General features: G+C 39.9%; 1 protein-coding gene across 5 annotated transcripts in view; it reads right to left on the bottom strand.

Annotated features, from left to right (window-relative positions):
- Positions 1-13,474: 13,474 nt before the first annotated feature.
- FAM114A1 (family with sequence similarity 114 member A1) overlaps positions 13,475-18,653 on the bottom strand; it is a 68,181-nt gene continuing 63,002 nt past the window's right edge. For all 5 annotated transcript variants that reach the window (XM_032632242.1, XM_032632244.1, XM_032632241.1 and 2 more), the window contains one exon: positions 13,475-17,581. In XM_032632242.1, the coding sequence (XP_032488133.1) occupies positions 17,480-17,581 (102 nt within the window). In that variant the 3' untranslated portion in view covers positions 13,475-17,479. The remainder of the gene's footprint in view (positions 17,582-18,653) is intronic.

Raw genomic sequence — 18,653 nt, 5'->3', positions numbered from 1 at the left:
TAAGAGATTATGGTTGAAAAATTCCCAAATATGGGAGAGGAAATAGTTAATCAAGTCCAGGAACACAGAGAGTCCCATACAGGATAAATCCAAGGAGAAACATGCCAAGACACATATTAATCAAACTATCAAAAATTAAATACAAAGAAAAAATATTAAAAGCAGCACGGGAAAAACAACAAATAACATACAAGGGAATCCCCATAAGGTTAACAGCTGATCTTTCAGCAGAAACTCTGCAAGCCAGAAGGGAGTGGCAGGACATATTTAAAGTGACAAAAGGGAAAAAACCTACAGCCAAGATTACCCAGCAAAGATCTCATTCAGATTCAATGGAGAAATTAAAACTTTACAGACAAGCAAAAGCTAAGAGAATTCAGCGCCACCAAACCAGCTTTACAACAAATGCTAAAGGAACTTCTCTAGGCAGGAAACACAAGAGAAGGAAAAGACCTACAATAACAAACCCAAAACAATTAAGAAAATGGTAATAGGAATATACATATCAAGAATTACCTTAAACGTAAATGGATTAAATGCTCCAGCCAAAAGACATAGACTTGCTGAATGGATACAAAAACAAGACCCGTATATATGCTGTCTACAAGAGACCCACTTCAGACTTAGGGACACATACAGACTGAAAGTGAGGGAATGGAAAAAGATATTCCATACAAATGGAAATCAAAAAAAGCTAGAGTAGTAATTCTCATATAGGACAAAAAAGACTTTAAAATAAAGAGTATTACAAGAGACAAAGGACACTACATAATGATCAAGGGATCAATCCAAGAAGAAGATATAACAATTGTAAGTATTTATGAAACCAACATAGGAGCATCTCAATACACAAGGCAAATGCTAACAGCCATAAAAGGGGAAATCGACAGTAACACAATCATAGTAGGGGACTTTAACACCCCACTTTCACTGATGGACAGATCATTCAAAATGAAAATAAACAAGGAAACACAAGTTTTAAATTAAACATTAAACAAGATGGACTTAATTGATATTTACAGGACATTCCATCCAAAAACAACTGAACACAATTTCTTCTCAAGTGCTGATGGAACACTCTCCAGGATAGATCATATCTTGGGTCACAAATCAAGTGTTGGTAAATTTAAGAAAACTGAAATCATATCAAGTATCTTTTCCGACCACAATGCTATGGGACTAGATATCAATTACAGGAAAAAATCTGTAAAAAATACAAACACATGGAGGCTAAAAAAGACGCTATTTAATAACCAAGACATCACTGAGGAAATCAAAAAATACCTAGAAACAAGTGACAATGAAAACACGATGACCCAAAACCTATGGGATGCAGCAAAAGCAGTTCTAAGAAGGAAGTTTATAGCAATACAATCCTACCTCAATAAACAAGAAACATCTCAAATAAACAACCTAACATTACACCTAAAGCAATTAGAGAAAGAAGAACAAAAATAACCCCAAAGTTAGCAGAAGGAAAAAAATTATAAAGATCAGATCAGAAATAAATGAAAAAGAAATGAAGGAAACAGTAGCAAAGATCAATAAAACTAAAAGCTGGTTCTTTGAGACGATAAAATTGATAAACCATTAGGCAGACTCATCAAGAAAAAAGGGAGAAGACTCAAATCAATAGAATTAGAAATGAGAAAGGAGAAGTAACAACTGACACTGCAGAAATACAAAGGATCATGACAGATTACCACAAGCAACTATATGCCAATAAAATGGACAACCTGGAAGAAATGGACAAATTCTTAGAAAAGCACAACCTTTTGAGACTGAACCAGGAAGAAATAGAAAATATAAACAGACCTATCACAAGCACTGAAATTGAGACTGTGATTAAAAATTTTCCAACAAACAAAAGCCTAGGACCAGATGGCTTCACAGGCAAATTCTATCAAACATTTAGAGAAGAGCTAACATCTATCCTTCTCAAACCTTCCAAAACATAGCAGAGGGACGAATACTCTGAAACTCATTCTACAAGGCCACCATCACCCTGATACCAAAACCAGACAAAGACGTCACAAAGAAAGAAAACTACAGGCCAATATCACTGATGAAAATAGATGCAAAAATCCTCCACAAATACTAGCAAACAGAATCCAACAGCACATTAAAAGGATCATACACCATGATCAAGTGGGGTTTATCCCAGGAATGCAAGGATTCTTCAGTATACGCAAATCAATCAATGTGATACACCAGATTAACAAATTGAAGGAGAAAAATCATATGATCATCTCAATAGATGCAGAAAAAGCTTTTGACAAAATTCAACACCCATATATAACAACCTCCAGAAAGCAGGTATAGAGGGAACTTACCTCAACATAATAAAGGCCATATATGACAAATCCACAACCAACATCATTCTCAATGGTGAAAAACTGAAACCATTTCCACTAAGATCAGGAACAAGACAAGGTTGCCCACTGTCACCGCTATTATTCAACATAGTTCTGGAACTTTTAGCCACAGCAATCAGAAAACAAAAATAAAAGGAATCCAAATCGGAAAAGAAGAAATAAAGGTGTCACTGTTTGCAGATGACATGATACTATACATAGAGAATCCTAAAGACGCTACCAGAAAACTACTAGAGCTAATCAATGAGTTTGGTAAAGTAGCAGGATACCAAATTAATGCACAGAAATCTCTTTCATTCCTATGCACTAATGATGAAAAATATGAAAGAGAAATTAAGGAAACACTCCCATTTACCATTGCAACAAAAATAATAAAATACCTAGGAATAAACCAACCTAAGGAGATAAAAGACCTGTATGCAGAAAACTATAAGACACTGATGAAAGAAATTAAAAATGATACAAACAGATGGAGAGATATACCATGTTCTTGGAGTGGAAATCAACATTGTGAAAATGACTCCACTACCCAAAGCAAACTACAGATTCAGTGCAATCCCTATCAAACTACCACTGGCATTTTCCACAGAACTAGAACAAAAAATTTCACAATTTGTATGGAAACACAAAAGACCCCGAATAGCCAAAGCAATCTTGAGAAAGAAAAACGGAGCTGGAGGAATCAGGCTCCTGGACTTCAGACAATACTACAAAGCTACAGTAATCAAGACATATGGTACTGGCACGAAAACAGAAATATAGATCAATGGAACAGGATAGAAAGCCCAGAGATAAACCCACGCACATATCGTCACCTTATTTTTGATAAAGGAAGCCAGAATATACAATGGAGAAAAGACAGCCTCTTCAATAAGTGGTGCTGGGAAAACTGGACAGCTACATGTAAAAGAATGAAATTAGAACATTCCCTAACACCATACACAAAAATAAACTCAAAATGGATTTGAGACCTAAATATAAGGCCAGACACTATAAAACTCTTAGAGGAAAACATAGGCAGAACACTCTATGATATAAATCACAGCAAGATCCTTTTTGACCCACCTCCTAGAGAAATGGAAATAAAAACAAAAATAAACAAATGGGACCTCATCAAATTTAAAAGCTTTTGCACAGCAAAGGAAACCATAAACAAGACGAAAAGACAACCCTCAGAATGGGAGAAAATATTTGCAAATAAGCAACTGACAAAGGATTAATCTCCACAATTTACAAGCAGCTTATGCAGCTCAATATCAAAAAAACAAACAACCCAATCTAAAAATGGGCAGAAGACCTAAATAGACATTTCTCCAAAGAAGATATACAGAATGCCAGCAAACACATGAAAGAATGCTCAACATCATTAATCATTAGAGAAATGCAAATCAAAACTACAATGAGATATCATCTCACACCAGTCAGAATGGCCATCATCAAAAAATCTAGAAACAATAAATGCTGGAGAGGGTGTGGAGAAAAGGGGACACTCTTGCACTGCTGGTGGGAATGTGAATTGGTTCAGCCACTATGGAGAACAGTATGGAGGTTCCTTAAAAAGCTACAAATAGAATTACCATATGACCCAGCAATCCCACTACTGGGCATATACCCTGAGAAAACCAAAATTCAAAAAGAGTCATGTACCAAAATGTTCATTGCAGCTCTATTTACAATAGCCCAGAGATGGAAACAACCTAAGCGCCCATCATCGGATGAATGGATAAAGAAGATGTGGCACATATACACAATGGAATATTACTCAGCCTTAAAAAGAAATGAAATTGAGCTATTTGTAATGAGATGGATAGACCTAGAGTCTGTCATACAGAGTGAAGTAAGTCAGAAAGAAAAAGACAAATACCGTATGCTAACACATATATATGGAATTTAAGGGGAAAAAAATGTCATGAAGAACCTAGGGGTAAAACAGGAATAAAGACGCAGACTTACTGGAGAACGGACTTGAGGATATGGGGAGGGGGAAGGGTGAGTTTTGACAGGGCGAGAGAGAGTCATGGACATATACACACTAACAAACGTAGTAAGGTAGATGCTGGGGGGAAGCAGCCGCAAGGCACAGGGATATTAGCTCGGTGCTTTGTGACGGCCTGGAGGGGTGGGATGGGGAGAGTGGGAGGGAGGGAGACGCAAGAGGGAAGACATATGGGAACATATGTATATGTATAGCTGATTCACTTTGTTGTAAAGCAGAAACTAACACACCATTGTAAAGCAATTATACCCCAATAAAGATGTTTAAAAATAAATAAATAAATAAAAATGGGCAGAAGACCTAAATAGACATTTCCCCAAAGAAGATATACAGATTGCCAAAAAACACACAAAAGAATGCTCAACATCACTAATCATTAGAGAAATGAAAATCAAAACTACAATGAGGTATCACCTCACACCAGTCAGAATGGACATCATCAAAAAACTACAAACAATAAATGCTGGAGAGGGTGTGGAGGAAAGGGAACCCTCTTGAACTCTTGGTGGGAATGTAAGTTGATACAGCCACTATGGACAACGGTATGGAGGTTCCTTAAAAAACTAAAAGTCGAACTACCATAGACCCAGCAATCTGACTACTGGGCACATACCCAGAGAAAACCATAATTCAAAAAGAGTCATGTACCACAATGTTCATTGCAGCTTATTTACAATAGCCAGGACATGGAAGCAACCTAACTGTCCATCGACAGATGAGTGGATAAAGAAGATGTGGCACATAGATACAATGGAATATTACTCAGCCATAAAAAGAAACAAAATTGAGTTATTTGTAGTGAGGTGGATGGACCTAGAGTGTGTCCTACAGAGTGAAGTAAGTCAGAAAGAGAAAAACAAATACCGTATGCTAACACATATATATGGAATCTAAAAAAAAAAAACAAAAAGCTTATGACGAACCTAGGGGCAGGACAGGAATAAAGATGCAGACATAGAGAATGGACTTTAGGACACGGGCAGGGGGAAGGGTTAGCTGGGATGAAGTGAGAGTGGCATGGACTTATATCTACTATGAAATGTAAAATAGATAGCTACTGGGAAGCACCCACATAGCACAGGGAGATCAGCTCGGTGCTTTGTGACCACCTAGAGGAGTGGGATAGGGAGGGTGGGTGGGAGGGAGACGTAAGAGGGAGGAGATATGTGTATATGTGTATATGTATAGCTGACTCACTTTGTTATAAAGCAGAAACTAACAAAACATTGTAAGGCAATTATACTCCAATAAAGATGTTAAAAAAAAAAAGGAGTGCTTAATGATTACATCATAGTGAGATTTCTTTTTCTTACATTATTCTTTATTCAGAGTGAAAAATTCAATAGAAAAAAAGGTACTTTAAAAATTGTCTATTTTATTCCAGCTATCTAAATAACAGACTAATACTAGACAAAATGTTTATTATTCCGTAGTAGTTGTTGCTTTTTTATCAGAATAATTAGATCAATGTGAGCAAAAATGATCTCTTTCAATGGCATGTTTTACTGACAGAAATGTCATCAGAGACAGAATTCACACAGGCTGTATTCCTGAGAAACTGCTGGTTTGCATGGGATGGGTAGGGGTGGAGGAGCAGTAGGGAGGAGAGAGGAAGAGGACGTAGGAGGCTTCCTGCCTCCCTTGGGAACTGGTTGTATGAGCCCTGGGCGTGTAGGCCTCCCCTCCCTGGGGACCCAGGTTGGCCTACCTGTGCCCCCAGCAAGCTAGTGTCTGAGCGCCAGTAACGAATACTGGTATCTGATATAGAAATTACCCAATAAGTGTTTGTGGACTTAATGAATGGAGTGCTATGGGAGCCCAGACAAGAGGAACCTAAATCAAGGAGGAAGAAGTGAAGGAAAACTTCCTGGAGGAGGGGACACAATCTGAGATTGAAAGGAGAAGTTGGCCAGGGTGTAAGGAACACATATGAAGGCACTTGGGCAGTTGTGTACAGAAAAGGGGGGCCTAAATTAAGATCTATGTGTCTAACACACACACACACACACACACACACACACACGTGTGAGCTCCTGTCATGCAGGAGACAGAAGCATGTTGTCTTTGAAATAGTAATAACCATGCTATTCTCTTTCAAGGACATTGCAGTAATTAATGCGGGAGAGGGATGGGCTTTGTTAAACTTGATAATGTCAGGGTTCTGCAGGGGAAAACTGACAATACTGTGATCTATTGTGATATTCTTCACACTCTATAATTTGAGCTTGTAACTGCTTAACCAATTAAAGATTAAGCAGGCAGGCCTTAAATGCTACTGCACAACTGAAAGAATGATTTATTACTTACAAGCTTATTGGACGGGAGGGAAGCCAGATTGCATTCAGAGGAACGCCACTGAAGGTGGCTGTTAACTGGGGCTCCAGATCTAGGCTTCCCTGTTCAACCTGGAGAGAAGCTGCACCTCCAGTCCGCCTTTTGGAGAGGGATATACACAATAATAAACTGAAAGGTTTGGGAATTCACTATAGTTAAAAAAAAAAAAAGGTTTATTAATGGTTAACACTCTTCTCAGGAAAATTCTTTTTTTTTCCTTCCCAATTATCCCTGAATACCAGTTTTTGAATCATTGCAGTAAGAGAAGATTGAGACACTGGAAGAAATTTCATCCCTCTTTTGGGGTTATATTATAGCCAGATTTTAAAAAATCCAGTCTAAGATAAATTCCATTAAAGCACAGTTTGTGCTAATGATGCTATGCTGATTTTAGGAATGCCTATTTGCTGTTTTTCAAGTGCCTACAACTCAGAGCAATCAACATACCAAAGCAGCATATTTGGGGATGGCATGTCCTGAACTCCTACAGTTATATACTGCAGTGGCGTATGCTGCAACCCTTCAGTATCTATTACCCCAGTTCACAGGAATGATGAGAAGAAAGGGAAACAAGACTGAGGCAATGGGATTGAGGAAGATATACAAAGTAACTGATAGCATTTGGAAACTGATTGGGTGTTGAGGGTATAGAAAAGCAAGAGCCTAGGGTGACAACTAGGTTTCTGGTAGAGGTAACCCTGTGCATCCAACTAAGACGGAGAATGTAGGAGGAGGGGGAAAGGTGATGAGTTCAATTCAGACATGTTCAGATTAAATTTACTAGGACACCCAAATATTGATGTACAGGTGTCTGGTAGGAAGCTGACTCTATGGCTAGAATCCAGGAGTGACATCAGGGCTCCAGGTAGAAATTTGGGTGTCATTAACATATAGGTGGGTGGTTGTAGAAACCACGGATATACCTAGTGGATTTTTTTGCCCAAACAGATTTATATAATTTTGGGTAAAAGAACTGCAAAGTCAGTTTCAGTTTGAATTTCAAATTGAACCCTATTTTAATTACTAGAGGGTACAACAGTGGCAATAAATGTTATGTACTGACTGGATGAATATATGGATGAATGGATAATTGAATGAATGAAGGGTCGAGCTTCATGAAAATCAATAGATTTTTCCTCTTTTACTTTATCTCATGATTTGTTTCAGTTTTAGCTCTGGAAAGAAGAAAAATATGACTATCTCAAAGAAGCAAGAAGGCCACAATGGATGGGTTGTTTGGATGCAATACATGGAAGACTGCATTCCTGCTCTTAAAAGCCAATGAGCCTTTCATTTTTATGCCAACTAATTTCAGACCATTGATGTATATTATTCCCATTAGGTATTGATGCCCTAGCAGTGACTGATCGACTGCTGCCTTTGCAGCAAATCCAGATGGAGATGACCAGTCAAGTGACAGACTTGTTACTGTTCAGTAAGCAAACATGTTATTTTGCACATGACTTTCTTTGAGTAAATGTGAGTCTTCATTCTATATTCCTTGCCAGAGATCAACTGGCTTTAAAAGAAAGAGATGTGGGATACCAGGCATTGGATTGTGATACCCATATCTTATATAAATGGCCATACTATGGTCCCAGGGGGCTGAAGAATAGTCCAAGACTCCTTAATAATCAATCACACTGCCGTCAAGGCGATAGACAGGGCAGGTTGGAAACAAGTCTTCCATTACCACTGGTGGATGACTTTTACCTTTCCATGGAAAGGTAGTTCTGACTCTTCATGAATCATCGAGGAAATACTTAAAATGCATGGTCCTGGCTCCAAATGGTCAAAATGTTTTCACACCTCACTACAGGCACCAAATGGTTTGGGCAATGCCAAGAAAATCCATTTTATAGTTCAGGAAGGTCATTAGGACTCAAATTCATTATCTGCAAAGACTTTTCTTTGTTTCCCATTCATTACTGTCCTTTGAGTGAAATGGAGCTATAGGAACAGAGCACAGACCTCAGTTCACTCATCCCTGACACATTATTCATGTCTACAATTTCGCCATAAATTTGGAGAGGGAGAGACAGAAATTGCAAATGCAGGGATTTAAATCCCCTTGTGTTACATCTGTCAAGATGAGCAGATTGTAAACTGCCTCTTGCAAATATGATATGCATTTGGGCATCAAACTAATAATTGTGAACCACAGACTCATTCATTTGTGTGGTGTTTCCCTCCAGAAGTTTCTGAAATTGCTTTTGTAGTCATTACATAGACGTAGAATTGTTCAGGTTTAGTAGGAAGATTAGAGAGACTATCCAGCTAAAGAAGTTGGCCTTTTCCAATGAGGTAGAAATGACAAATTTTTCTGTTTACATCATCACAGTCTTTACAAACTATGCATTTGGAATACTTCGTTTCGGGCTTTTTTGAGGAAAGGAAGGAGAGATTTGTATAGTCCTCAAAATTGTCTTAGAACTTTATAGGAACATTGATGACAAAGAAATCCAAATCATTTAGATGCTCTCACTCACACTTCTGGCCCTTCTGTTGAAAAATAACCTGTGTATTTTACACTTTAAGGCTCTGGCAGGGCCCTGTCCTCTTGTCTCCCTCATCAGAAGCTATGTTCTTTTGCTTCTTGTTTTGATTTAAAATTTTTCATTATTTAAGTCATCCATTAATATATTTTCATTATAAAAATATTTAAATATTACGAACAACACTGGAGTTTCCTTTGATTACTATGTCAAATTCTGATGTTCTCCCCACCCTATTGCAACCTTTTCCACCCATGATCACAAGCATTGTTAACAGTTTTGTGTATATCTTTCCAGATTTTCTTCTAGGAATGTGTGCGTGCGTGTGTGTGTGTGTGTAGTATATTTTTGTGTGTGCACATGTTATTTGAGATAAAATATACTAGAAGTACCATACTCTAGCTTTCTTTTTTCACTCAGTGATACATTTTGGAGCTCCATTAGTACAGAGATCTCTTCCACCTTGCTATGGACTGAATGTCTGTATCCTCCCCAAATTCATGTGTTGAAGCCTAATCCCCAATGTGATGGTATTTGGAGGCAGGGCTTTGAGGAAGTAATTAGGTCATAAGTGTGGAGCCCTCATGAATGAGATTAGTGCACTTATAAGAAGAGACATAAGAGAGCTTGCTTCCTCTCTCTCTTCGCTCTCTGCTGTGTAAGAATGCAATGAGAAGACAGCCATCTGCAAACCAAGAAGTGGGCTCTTACCAGACACTGGATCTGCCAGCACCTAGATCTTAGACTTCCCAGCCTCCAGAACTGGAGAAATAAATGTTTATTGTTTAAGCCACCTAGTCTATGGTATATTTATTACAGCAGCTCAAACAGATCAGGACACATTCTTTCTATTCTTTTTAACTGTTGCATAATATTTCACAGTATTGGTATACCACAGTTACTTATTAAGGTGGTTCTAATTTCTCACTATAGTCTACCCTGGCCTGATGAAGAGTCTTGAAAAATCCCTTACAGAGTGAATTCTTCTAAGTAAAAAATGTAAATTCCATTCACTTTAATGGAAAAAATGTTTATGTACTTCTTTTTTTTTTTTGCGGTACGCAGGCCTCTCACTGCTGTGGCCTCTTCCGCCGCAGAGCACAGGCTCTGGACGCCCAGGCCCAGCGGCCACGGCCCACGAGCCCAGCCGCTCCGTGGCACGCGGGATCCTCCTGGACCGGGGTGCGAACCCGTGGCCCCCGCATCCACAGGCGGACCCCCAACCACTGCGCCACCAGGGAAGCCCGTTTATGTACTTCTAAGCCCCCAAATCATGCCCATTTACGTTACAACACCAAATACCATTAAAATGGACACAAGGACTTCTATAGTTAACATTAACTCGATCAGATATTCTCCATCATTAATTACTCCATAATATGGCTGTTTCCATTCTCTTATTCAGTGTTTACAGATTGCACCCTTAAGACTTTGATGTATTTGTTCATTCAACAAATCATTACTGAGCCCCTGCTATGAGCCAAACACTGGTATGCATGCAGGGAATATGTTAACAGACAAAAAAATCCCTGTCTTATGGAAATTACATCCCAGTGCAAGAGATAAATAACAGACAAGTAAGATGTAAAGGATGGTAGATAGTGATATATCCTAAGGAGAAAAAAACAAAGCAGGGAAAGGGAATATTGGGAGGGTTGCAATTTGACCCGGAGGTACCTCACCAAGAAGGTGTGCTTTTGAATAAAGACCTAAAAGAAGTGAGGGAGGGATGTGTGAAGCTGTCTGGAAGAAAATTATCCTATGTATCCCTGACTAAGATGCCCTCTAGGACCAAATAATTCTTTCTGACAGAAATGACCAGTCTTTTTGCCCTGCAGTGCACCATTGGTTTCTCATCCTTTATCACATTTCCTAGCATTGGATTTTTTCCCAAAGATAGTAGACTAGAGCTTTCTTGCAGAAGCGTTAAGAGGCAATCACAGTTTTCAGTGAGAAATGGACCACTCAGCATGAGATTTATAACATGAGGGAGAATAGGACACACAGGCTACCCACTTTCTCTTGGGATCAGAGGCATAAGCAGGAGAAATGGGTTAGCCTTCTGACAGGGAGATTTGTGGAGCAATTTTTCTCTGCCTGAGGCCACAGGGTAGAGAGAGGAGAGCCCAGGTATTAGCTGGAAGAAAAGAACTCAACCTAAGGGAAAATGAGCAACATTTCCTTTTTATGACCAGGTATCTGCTTGTCTGTGGGCTCTGACTAGCATTTTATACACTGCCTGGATATAAATCCTATCTCTTCCGAGTATCAGCTGGATAACCTCAGGCAGATTATTTAATCTCTCTGTGTTTCGCTTTTCATCTGTGAAATGAGTATGATAATAGTTGCTATCTCATAAGGTTGACATTGGGAATTAAATTGAGATCATGGAGATAGTGTCTGGGACATAGTAGGTATTTAGTGAATAAGTTCATCATCACAATCACCATCACCATCATCTCTATCACCACCACCACCATAATTTCTTGGGCTTAACAGGGAACAGCACCAAGTTCAGGGACAAGCAGGTATTACTGAGTACCTCCTTAAAACACTTATCTGTATCTCACAGCACCTGGTACTGAAGATTCAGCAGAGAAGCTGTCTAAAGTCAGTAATCTTCTAGGCAAGGGAAGCATAAAACAACCCCAAGCTTCAGGCAAATAGTAGAGGGTTAAGGATTTTCAGGAAGGGTGGTGATATGAAAATGGGCTTCCTTGGCACCAGTGAAGGGAGAAGGGGAGGGGGAAATGGAGCCATTTTAGGACAAAGGCACCTGTGAGACAGGCTGCTGTGCTGAAGTTGACCAGGGAGCTGCTTGATGTAAATGTCTGTGAAGCGGTGAAGAGGCCCGCGGTGAGAACCATCCAGGGGCTCCATAACCTCACATGGCTTCATTCTGTGTCTCTTTGGCCCCAGTGTGTCCTCAGTTGTGTGGAAACAACCAAAGCTGACGACCAAATCTTTCAGCTACAAATCCACCTCATGGCATAAAGAGAACTAAACACATAAGTGTTCAGATGTCTCTAAAATAACATGTTACTTTTCTCTTTTGTTGGGAAGTTCTACATAATAGTTTACAATGCTAGCTGGTCAGGACGAACTGACATGGATTTGAATCCTGGCTCTGTTTTACTAGTTGTGTAAGATTGGATGAGTTACATAATTCCTTGGGTCTAAATGTTCTCATTTAGACAGTGGAAATTGTAATAATATCTACCCAATAGGGTACTTATGGAGATTAAATGGGATAATGCATATAAAACACTCAGCACAGTGCCCAGCAAACAGTAAATACATATGATGATCATTATAGAAATCTTTTGGCTGGATTGTTTTCTGGTGAGGTAAATGGGGAAAGGAGAGTATAAATGTAGAGAAAGAGAAAGGATAGAAGAGGAGACGTGAAAAAGAGAGGCAGGATGTGAAAAGCTGATCCTGGAAGAGAGGCACTTAATGACTGTCAAAAAAGTCCTGAGAGAGAAAAAGGATAAAGATGGCAGGGACTCGAGGCAGAGAATTAGCTTTGCTTTTTTGCCAAGGTTTCATCCATCTGGTCTTGGCTTCTATGCTTGCTTTTTCCTCCAAATGCAGCTCTAGAAACCTAGTGGTGAAACCCAGGGCAAGGAGACAGACCATTTCTGAATTACCCTAAACTTCTGTTCTCAGGGAAGGCATATATGAAATGTACATATTAGTCTTTTGCAGTACGTAATTTCTTTGAGACTAATAGAAGAGACAGGCCTGTCAAGTGAGTCAGCAGTGACCAAAGGCAGACATAATCCTTTTGCTTTTTGGCTGACAGCTCATGCAGAGAAAAATATTCTCTGGTTCAGACAAAGGTAAATGTAGCTTCAATTCCAACACAAAATTCTTTTTTTTTTGCAGTACGCGGGCCTCTCACTGCCGTGGCCTCTCCTGTTGCGGAGCACAGGCTCCGGACGCGCAGGCTCAGCGGCCATGGCTCACAGGCCCAGCCGCTCCGCGGCATGTGGGATCTTCCCGGACCAGGGCACGAACCCGTGTCCCTTGCATCGGCAGGTGGACTCTCAACCACTGCGCCACCAGGGAAGCCCCCAACACAAAATTCTTACCCTCCATAATCAGCTTCTATTCCCAGTCTATGATGACAGGAGACACTAGAAATATCAGAAATACCACTGATTTCTTACTGTTGGGTTGTAATAAGTTAATCATTGCTAAAGGTAAAATGCCCAAACGATAGAATAACTCAGATTATTTTCAGGATCTAAGCATGCACACACACACACAAAGAATTTAGATTTGTTTAATAGCAGATATTGTAGTGGAGCATCTATTTATAGGTAAATATACAGAAAATGAACACAAACCTGAATAAGTTATGAGATACCTAGAAAAATACAACAAATCGTTAACCCCATGATTTTTTTCTTTAATGTGAAGAATGGCTGGTCTGAATCCACTCCTAGATTAGATTTTTGAATTCTAATCAACTACAAAATCAAGGCAGAATTGCAGTTCTGAACTGAATTTTCATTATGATCTCTTCTGATGTGCCTTTACAAACACAATAATTTAAGAAGCCAAGTTGAAGCCTGGATCTGAATATCAGAACGTAGGGCACGCTTAAGAGGAAGACCAAAGGGTAATTTTTACATTACAAAATTTACCTTGACCTTGAAGAATAACTGCTTTTATAAAATTAAATACAGATTGAAGTCATGTGTTATGATCCACCCCATCTGTTCAGCATACATACATTTTTTTTTTTTTAGGAAAAAAGAGAAATATGCTTATTTCACATTTTTGCTGAATTACTTCATAAGATGTTATATCCTGGACCTCTGAGATGGCTGTGACTGGAATCTGCCTGCTTTTGTTTCTAGCTTAAGTGCAGCCTGGCTGGCCTGTGCAGGAGGTAATTTCCCAGACACGCAAGCACCTCGGGGCAGCTGACTTCTACAAAGCACCGGAGACACTCTCATTTCTCGGTTGGGACTTCTACCATGTAATTCACACTTTCCTTTGCCTTCCCAAGGCTGGTGCTTCTTCGCCTTTGAGTTCTGCAGCTGAGGTCCGTGGTCCCTTTGCGGGTGCAGCTGAAGCAGCTCATTCCTGGCACTGCCCCAGTGAGCCCACACTGCTCATTTAACCATGGGCTTGATGTACAGCCCAGTGTGAGACCCAGAGGAAAGAGAGGCTTCTGTCCTCGGTGGGATAGAATATTTAAGCTTAGGCCTTTGCTTTAAGATTTGGGATTTTGCCCTTCAGAGCTGTATGTATCAATACCCCAAAGCAATTTTTCTTGGATGCATTTTGCTTTGAATTTGAAATATGCTTTTTATTTAATAAGGTACAGGCACAGGACTACATTCATTATTTAGACTAGAACATCTTTTGCACCTGATGTAAGAAAAAAAAAAAAACTGGCATGCATGTTCAGGGTAATTGCATAGAGTGAAATGAACCCAATTTATGTAAAGGATTATTGAAGGAATACAAAATTTCCAAAGTAAGCCTGCTAAATCATTCATTCGGTAAGGGATTGACATGTGCCCAGATCTGGATCCTGTGCTTTGCTAGCTTTTAAAGCAAAGCAAAGAAGCAGTTATTTAAAAGCGATGGTGGGGGCTTCCCTGGTGGCGCAGTGGTTAAGACTCCACCTGCCAATGCAGGGGACACGGGTTCGAGCCCTGGCCCGGGAGGATCCCACATGCCGCGGAGCCACTAAGCCCGTGTGCCACAACTACTGAGCCTGTGCTCTAGAGCTCATGGGCCACAGCTGCTGAGCCAGTGTGCCACAACTACTGAAGCCCACATGCCTGGAGCCCGTGCTCCGCAGCAAAAGAGGTCGTTGCAATGAGAAGCCCACGCACCGCAACGAAGAGTGGCCCCCACTCACCGCAACCAGAGAAAGCCCACGCACAGCAACGAAGACTCAACGCAGCCAAAAATAAAAATAAATAAAAATAAAAAAAATAAAAGTGATGGTGAAAAACAGTATTGAAAGAGAGCAATCCTGGAGAGTGGACACATTTTAAGTGCTGATTCTCTCTTAAATAATGTAATTCACAGACCATGGAGCTAGGCCCCAGGAATCATCTCTCGGCCTACGTTTCCATTTGGCAACCCTCGACATTCTATCATTAAAAGATATATAAATGCAATGTAAATAATATCAACCACTTTTAAACAAGTAATTATCTCTCTTGTTCTTTTGCAGATTTCTATTTCATTTTATGATTAAAAATTTTGCTATGCACTAAATGGGTGCAGTTAGGCTTAAAGTCTAATTTTGGGAATCTAGTTCCTTTGAAACTATTGGTTTCTTTTACATTTCCAGTTAACGTCTATAAATCCATCTGATGCTAAAACATCTGATGGGAAGAAATTGTAAATCTAAACCCTTTCTTCTGCTCTGTACACAAAAAGTCTAAAATTTATGATGAGGCAAATGGAACACTTTCATTAGTTAATTGTTCTCTAGACTGAATAGCAGAAACGTTTCAGGCAATCAAAAAGCAAGTAGGGGGACTTCCCTGGTGGCTCAGTGATTAAGAATCCGCCTGCCAATGCAGGGGACACAGATTCGATCCCTGGTCTGGGAAGATCCCACATGCTGCAGAGCAACTAAGCCCGTGTGCCACAACTACTGAAGCCCGCATACTCTAGGGCCCGTGAGCCACAACTACCGAGCCCACGTGCCACAACTACTGAAGCCTGCGTGCCTAGAGCCCATGCTCCACAACAAGAGAAGCCACTGCAATGAGAAGCCTGTGAACCACAATGAAGAGTAGCCCCCACTCGCCACAACTAGAGAAAGCCCACGCACAGCAACAAAGACCCAAAGTAGGAAAACCCAGCTTTAATTGATTCCTCACAGAATTTTTTTTCAAGATTACAAATTCTTATATTTTCCATTTCGTTGTTTCAGGAGATACACAAATGAAATGCAGGATATTGGAAAATAAAATGCTGAGAAGTAGGATGATATGAAAATATCCCTACTTTGCCTGTATGGAACTCTATCAGGGGAATAAAACCAAAAGTGAATGAGGGATTTTTTCACGCTGGCAAAAGTATAGGCTTCATTTGGCCTGGAGAGAGCCACTGTGCAAGACACCTCGTGACAGTACCTGGAGGGATGTCAGTGGGGCTCCCAGATAGGAACATTGTACAGACCCCTACCCAGAGTGACCATCTGGGGCTCGGGGGGAGAAATGCCCATTGACAAGGCCTCTCCTGGCCGCAGGATCTTCTGTGCAGCCTCCTGGATTGTGACCATTTAGTCATCCACACATCAGCATTTTCTGTCTTTAGAAGCAATCATTACATTTGCCATTGGCGAGTGTGATCTGTGTATTCATGGAACAGCTTGACTCAACTGTAGTAGATTTTAAAATGCAGTCCTGGGGGTCTACTCTGTTGTAATTCCCTTAATTTTCTATCTGAGTACTTACAAGCTTTATGATTGTGCTATTATGTACTTATGGTCATAAGAATTCCATTTTAAACAAAATATTCTTTAGTATCCCTTTTCATATGTATTTTCATCCTATATGTAAAGTTTGGGATAAAAAAGTACAACCAGTTGAAGGGTAGAACATTTAAAAAAACACTAATTTACCTTGTTCTTCAAATTTTTTAAGGTTTGGAAAAGTTATTAGTATTTTAAAGCATTTTAAGAATTATTATAAATCCTCTCTCAGAATATCTGTCTCTACTGGGGTGAGATCATGTTCCTCTATTGTGAGCACACAGTAGGAGCTCAATAAATGCTTGTTCTGAGAGTATATGACTATAAACAGATACTTACGTTCCTCTTTCACCATAATAGGTAATATCTATGAGTAGTGTTATCTCTGACAGTGGCATTAATATAACAAAACTAAGTTTAGGATAAGAATTGATTTTAAGTCATACTAGAAGAATGGGAAATTTAAAAGTGGAAATATAAAGTCTAGGGTCTGTCCATGAATTTCCAAATATAACATGCTTGACCAGGAAAATAGAAATGAATATTTTGAGTGAACTCCAGATAAAGGAAATTATCAATACAAAGCCATGTAAATTTAAATTAACATAAAGGAAACATAATTACTTGTAAAAACAACCGTATACATTAAGAGAAATGATACTGTCTTTGAACTTGCATTCTCAATCTGTCTGTGCAAAATTGCTTGTAGTGTCTCCAAACAGGCATCTGTGGTCAGATGCGTCGAAAACATTCCATGAAATGGTATATATCAGAGCAACAGGGCCTGCTGTTTCCTTTAACTAGATGGAGTCTGGCCAGGTCATGGCTGTGCTTTGGAACGACTGGTCTGGATGTGTGAAACCTGCAGGACAGGCAGCAGCAGCTGGAAGGCATCCTGTATGTATGTGGTGCTATTGCAGCCCTATGAAGGGAGAAAATTGTGGTTGGAGGGTTATTGTCAGAGTTCCAGCTTGACAATTCCTCCCATTTGATAATGTTCCTTCTCCTTATACCCCACACTATTTTAGAATATTTTTCTTTTAATGTTGGTGCTTAAAAAAGATGTAAACACATTTCTTTGGATGTTTCTATTCTGCCTCTGACTGCCTGGGTTTCCTCTTAGCTGTGTCCTCCAGAACCTGCCTCTATGGTTCCTTGTCTCTTCTTGTCAACTCCATCCCCCTCTGTGGCTTTGTCTTAAACAATAACGTTTGTTGTCACCACATTGTTATTCTTGTACCTTGGTAGTTTCCCTTAATGATAAGACCCAATTCCTAAACGCATGCTATAAATACATAGGTAGCCCTCCCTGACTTTTGTAATTTCCAAATTTTGCATTTGACAGGTACTTCAGACAGCAAGAAACTACTGTATATGCATTGCCCATGTCCAAACTCAACTTGTCAACACCTTGTGGCTTCAGTGGGGTGCCCTGGGGCTACAGATGTGCCAGTTCCTTAGAGTTGGTCCCTAATAGAAGGTTTTCCCCACTAATCACAGGTGGAACACAGTGCCTCTAAGTCAAGAATGAGGCCTCCTGGGCTTCTTTTCTTCGATCTTACATCGTTACTTCTGGCAAAGCCACAGCTGTACGGGGCAGCTGCATGTCCATGTTACAATGTCCTGGTGGGTGGGCAGGCCACGGAGTGAGCGGTCACAGAGGATCTTGCCTCTGGTCACTGAACGGGTAGATGATAAACATTCTACTTGTCATTTTTGCCAGTCTGGAGCTTAGACCTAGCTAAACTCAAGGTTATGTAAATGGAGGGAAGTGCCCATTTTTATGAAAATCACCACTGAGCAAGAATCCCTCATTGCAGCCAGTTATCACAGTGTTAAATCTGGTGTCAAACTTGGCAGCAGAAATGTGCTTCTGTCGGGGGAAACAGCAACAGAAATAACATGCGAGCTTAGCGTTTCTCTTTATAATCAGAATTCTTGAAAATGAGGTATTGCTGCTTCACCCGAGGGTTTACAGCTGGTTTAACTACACA

Source organism: Phocoena sinus, chromosome 5 (genome assembly GCF_008692025.1).
Source record: "Phocoena sinus isolate mPhoSin1 chromosome 5, mPhoSin1.pri, whole genome shotgun sequence".
In the NCBI taxonomy this organism is placed as follows: Eukaryota; Metazoa; Chordata; class Mammalia; order Artiodactyla; family Phocoenidae; genus Phocoena; species Phocoena sinus.
This window is presented reverse-complemented; position numbering and strand designations above follow the sequence as displayed.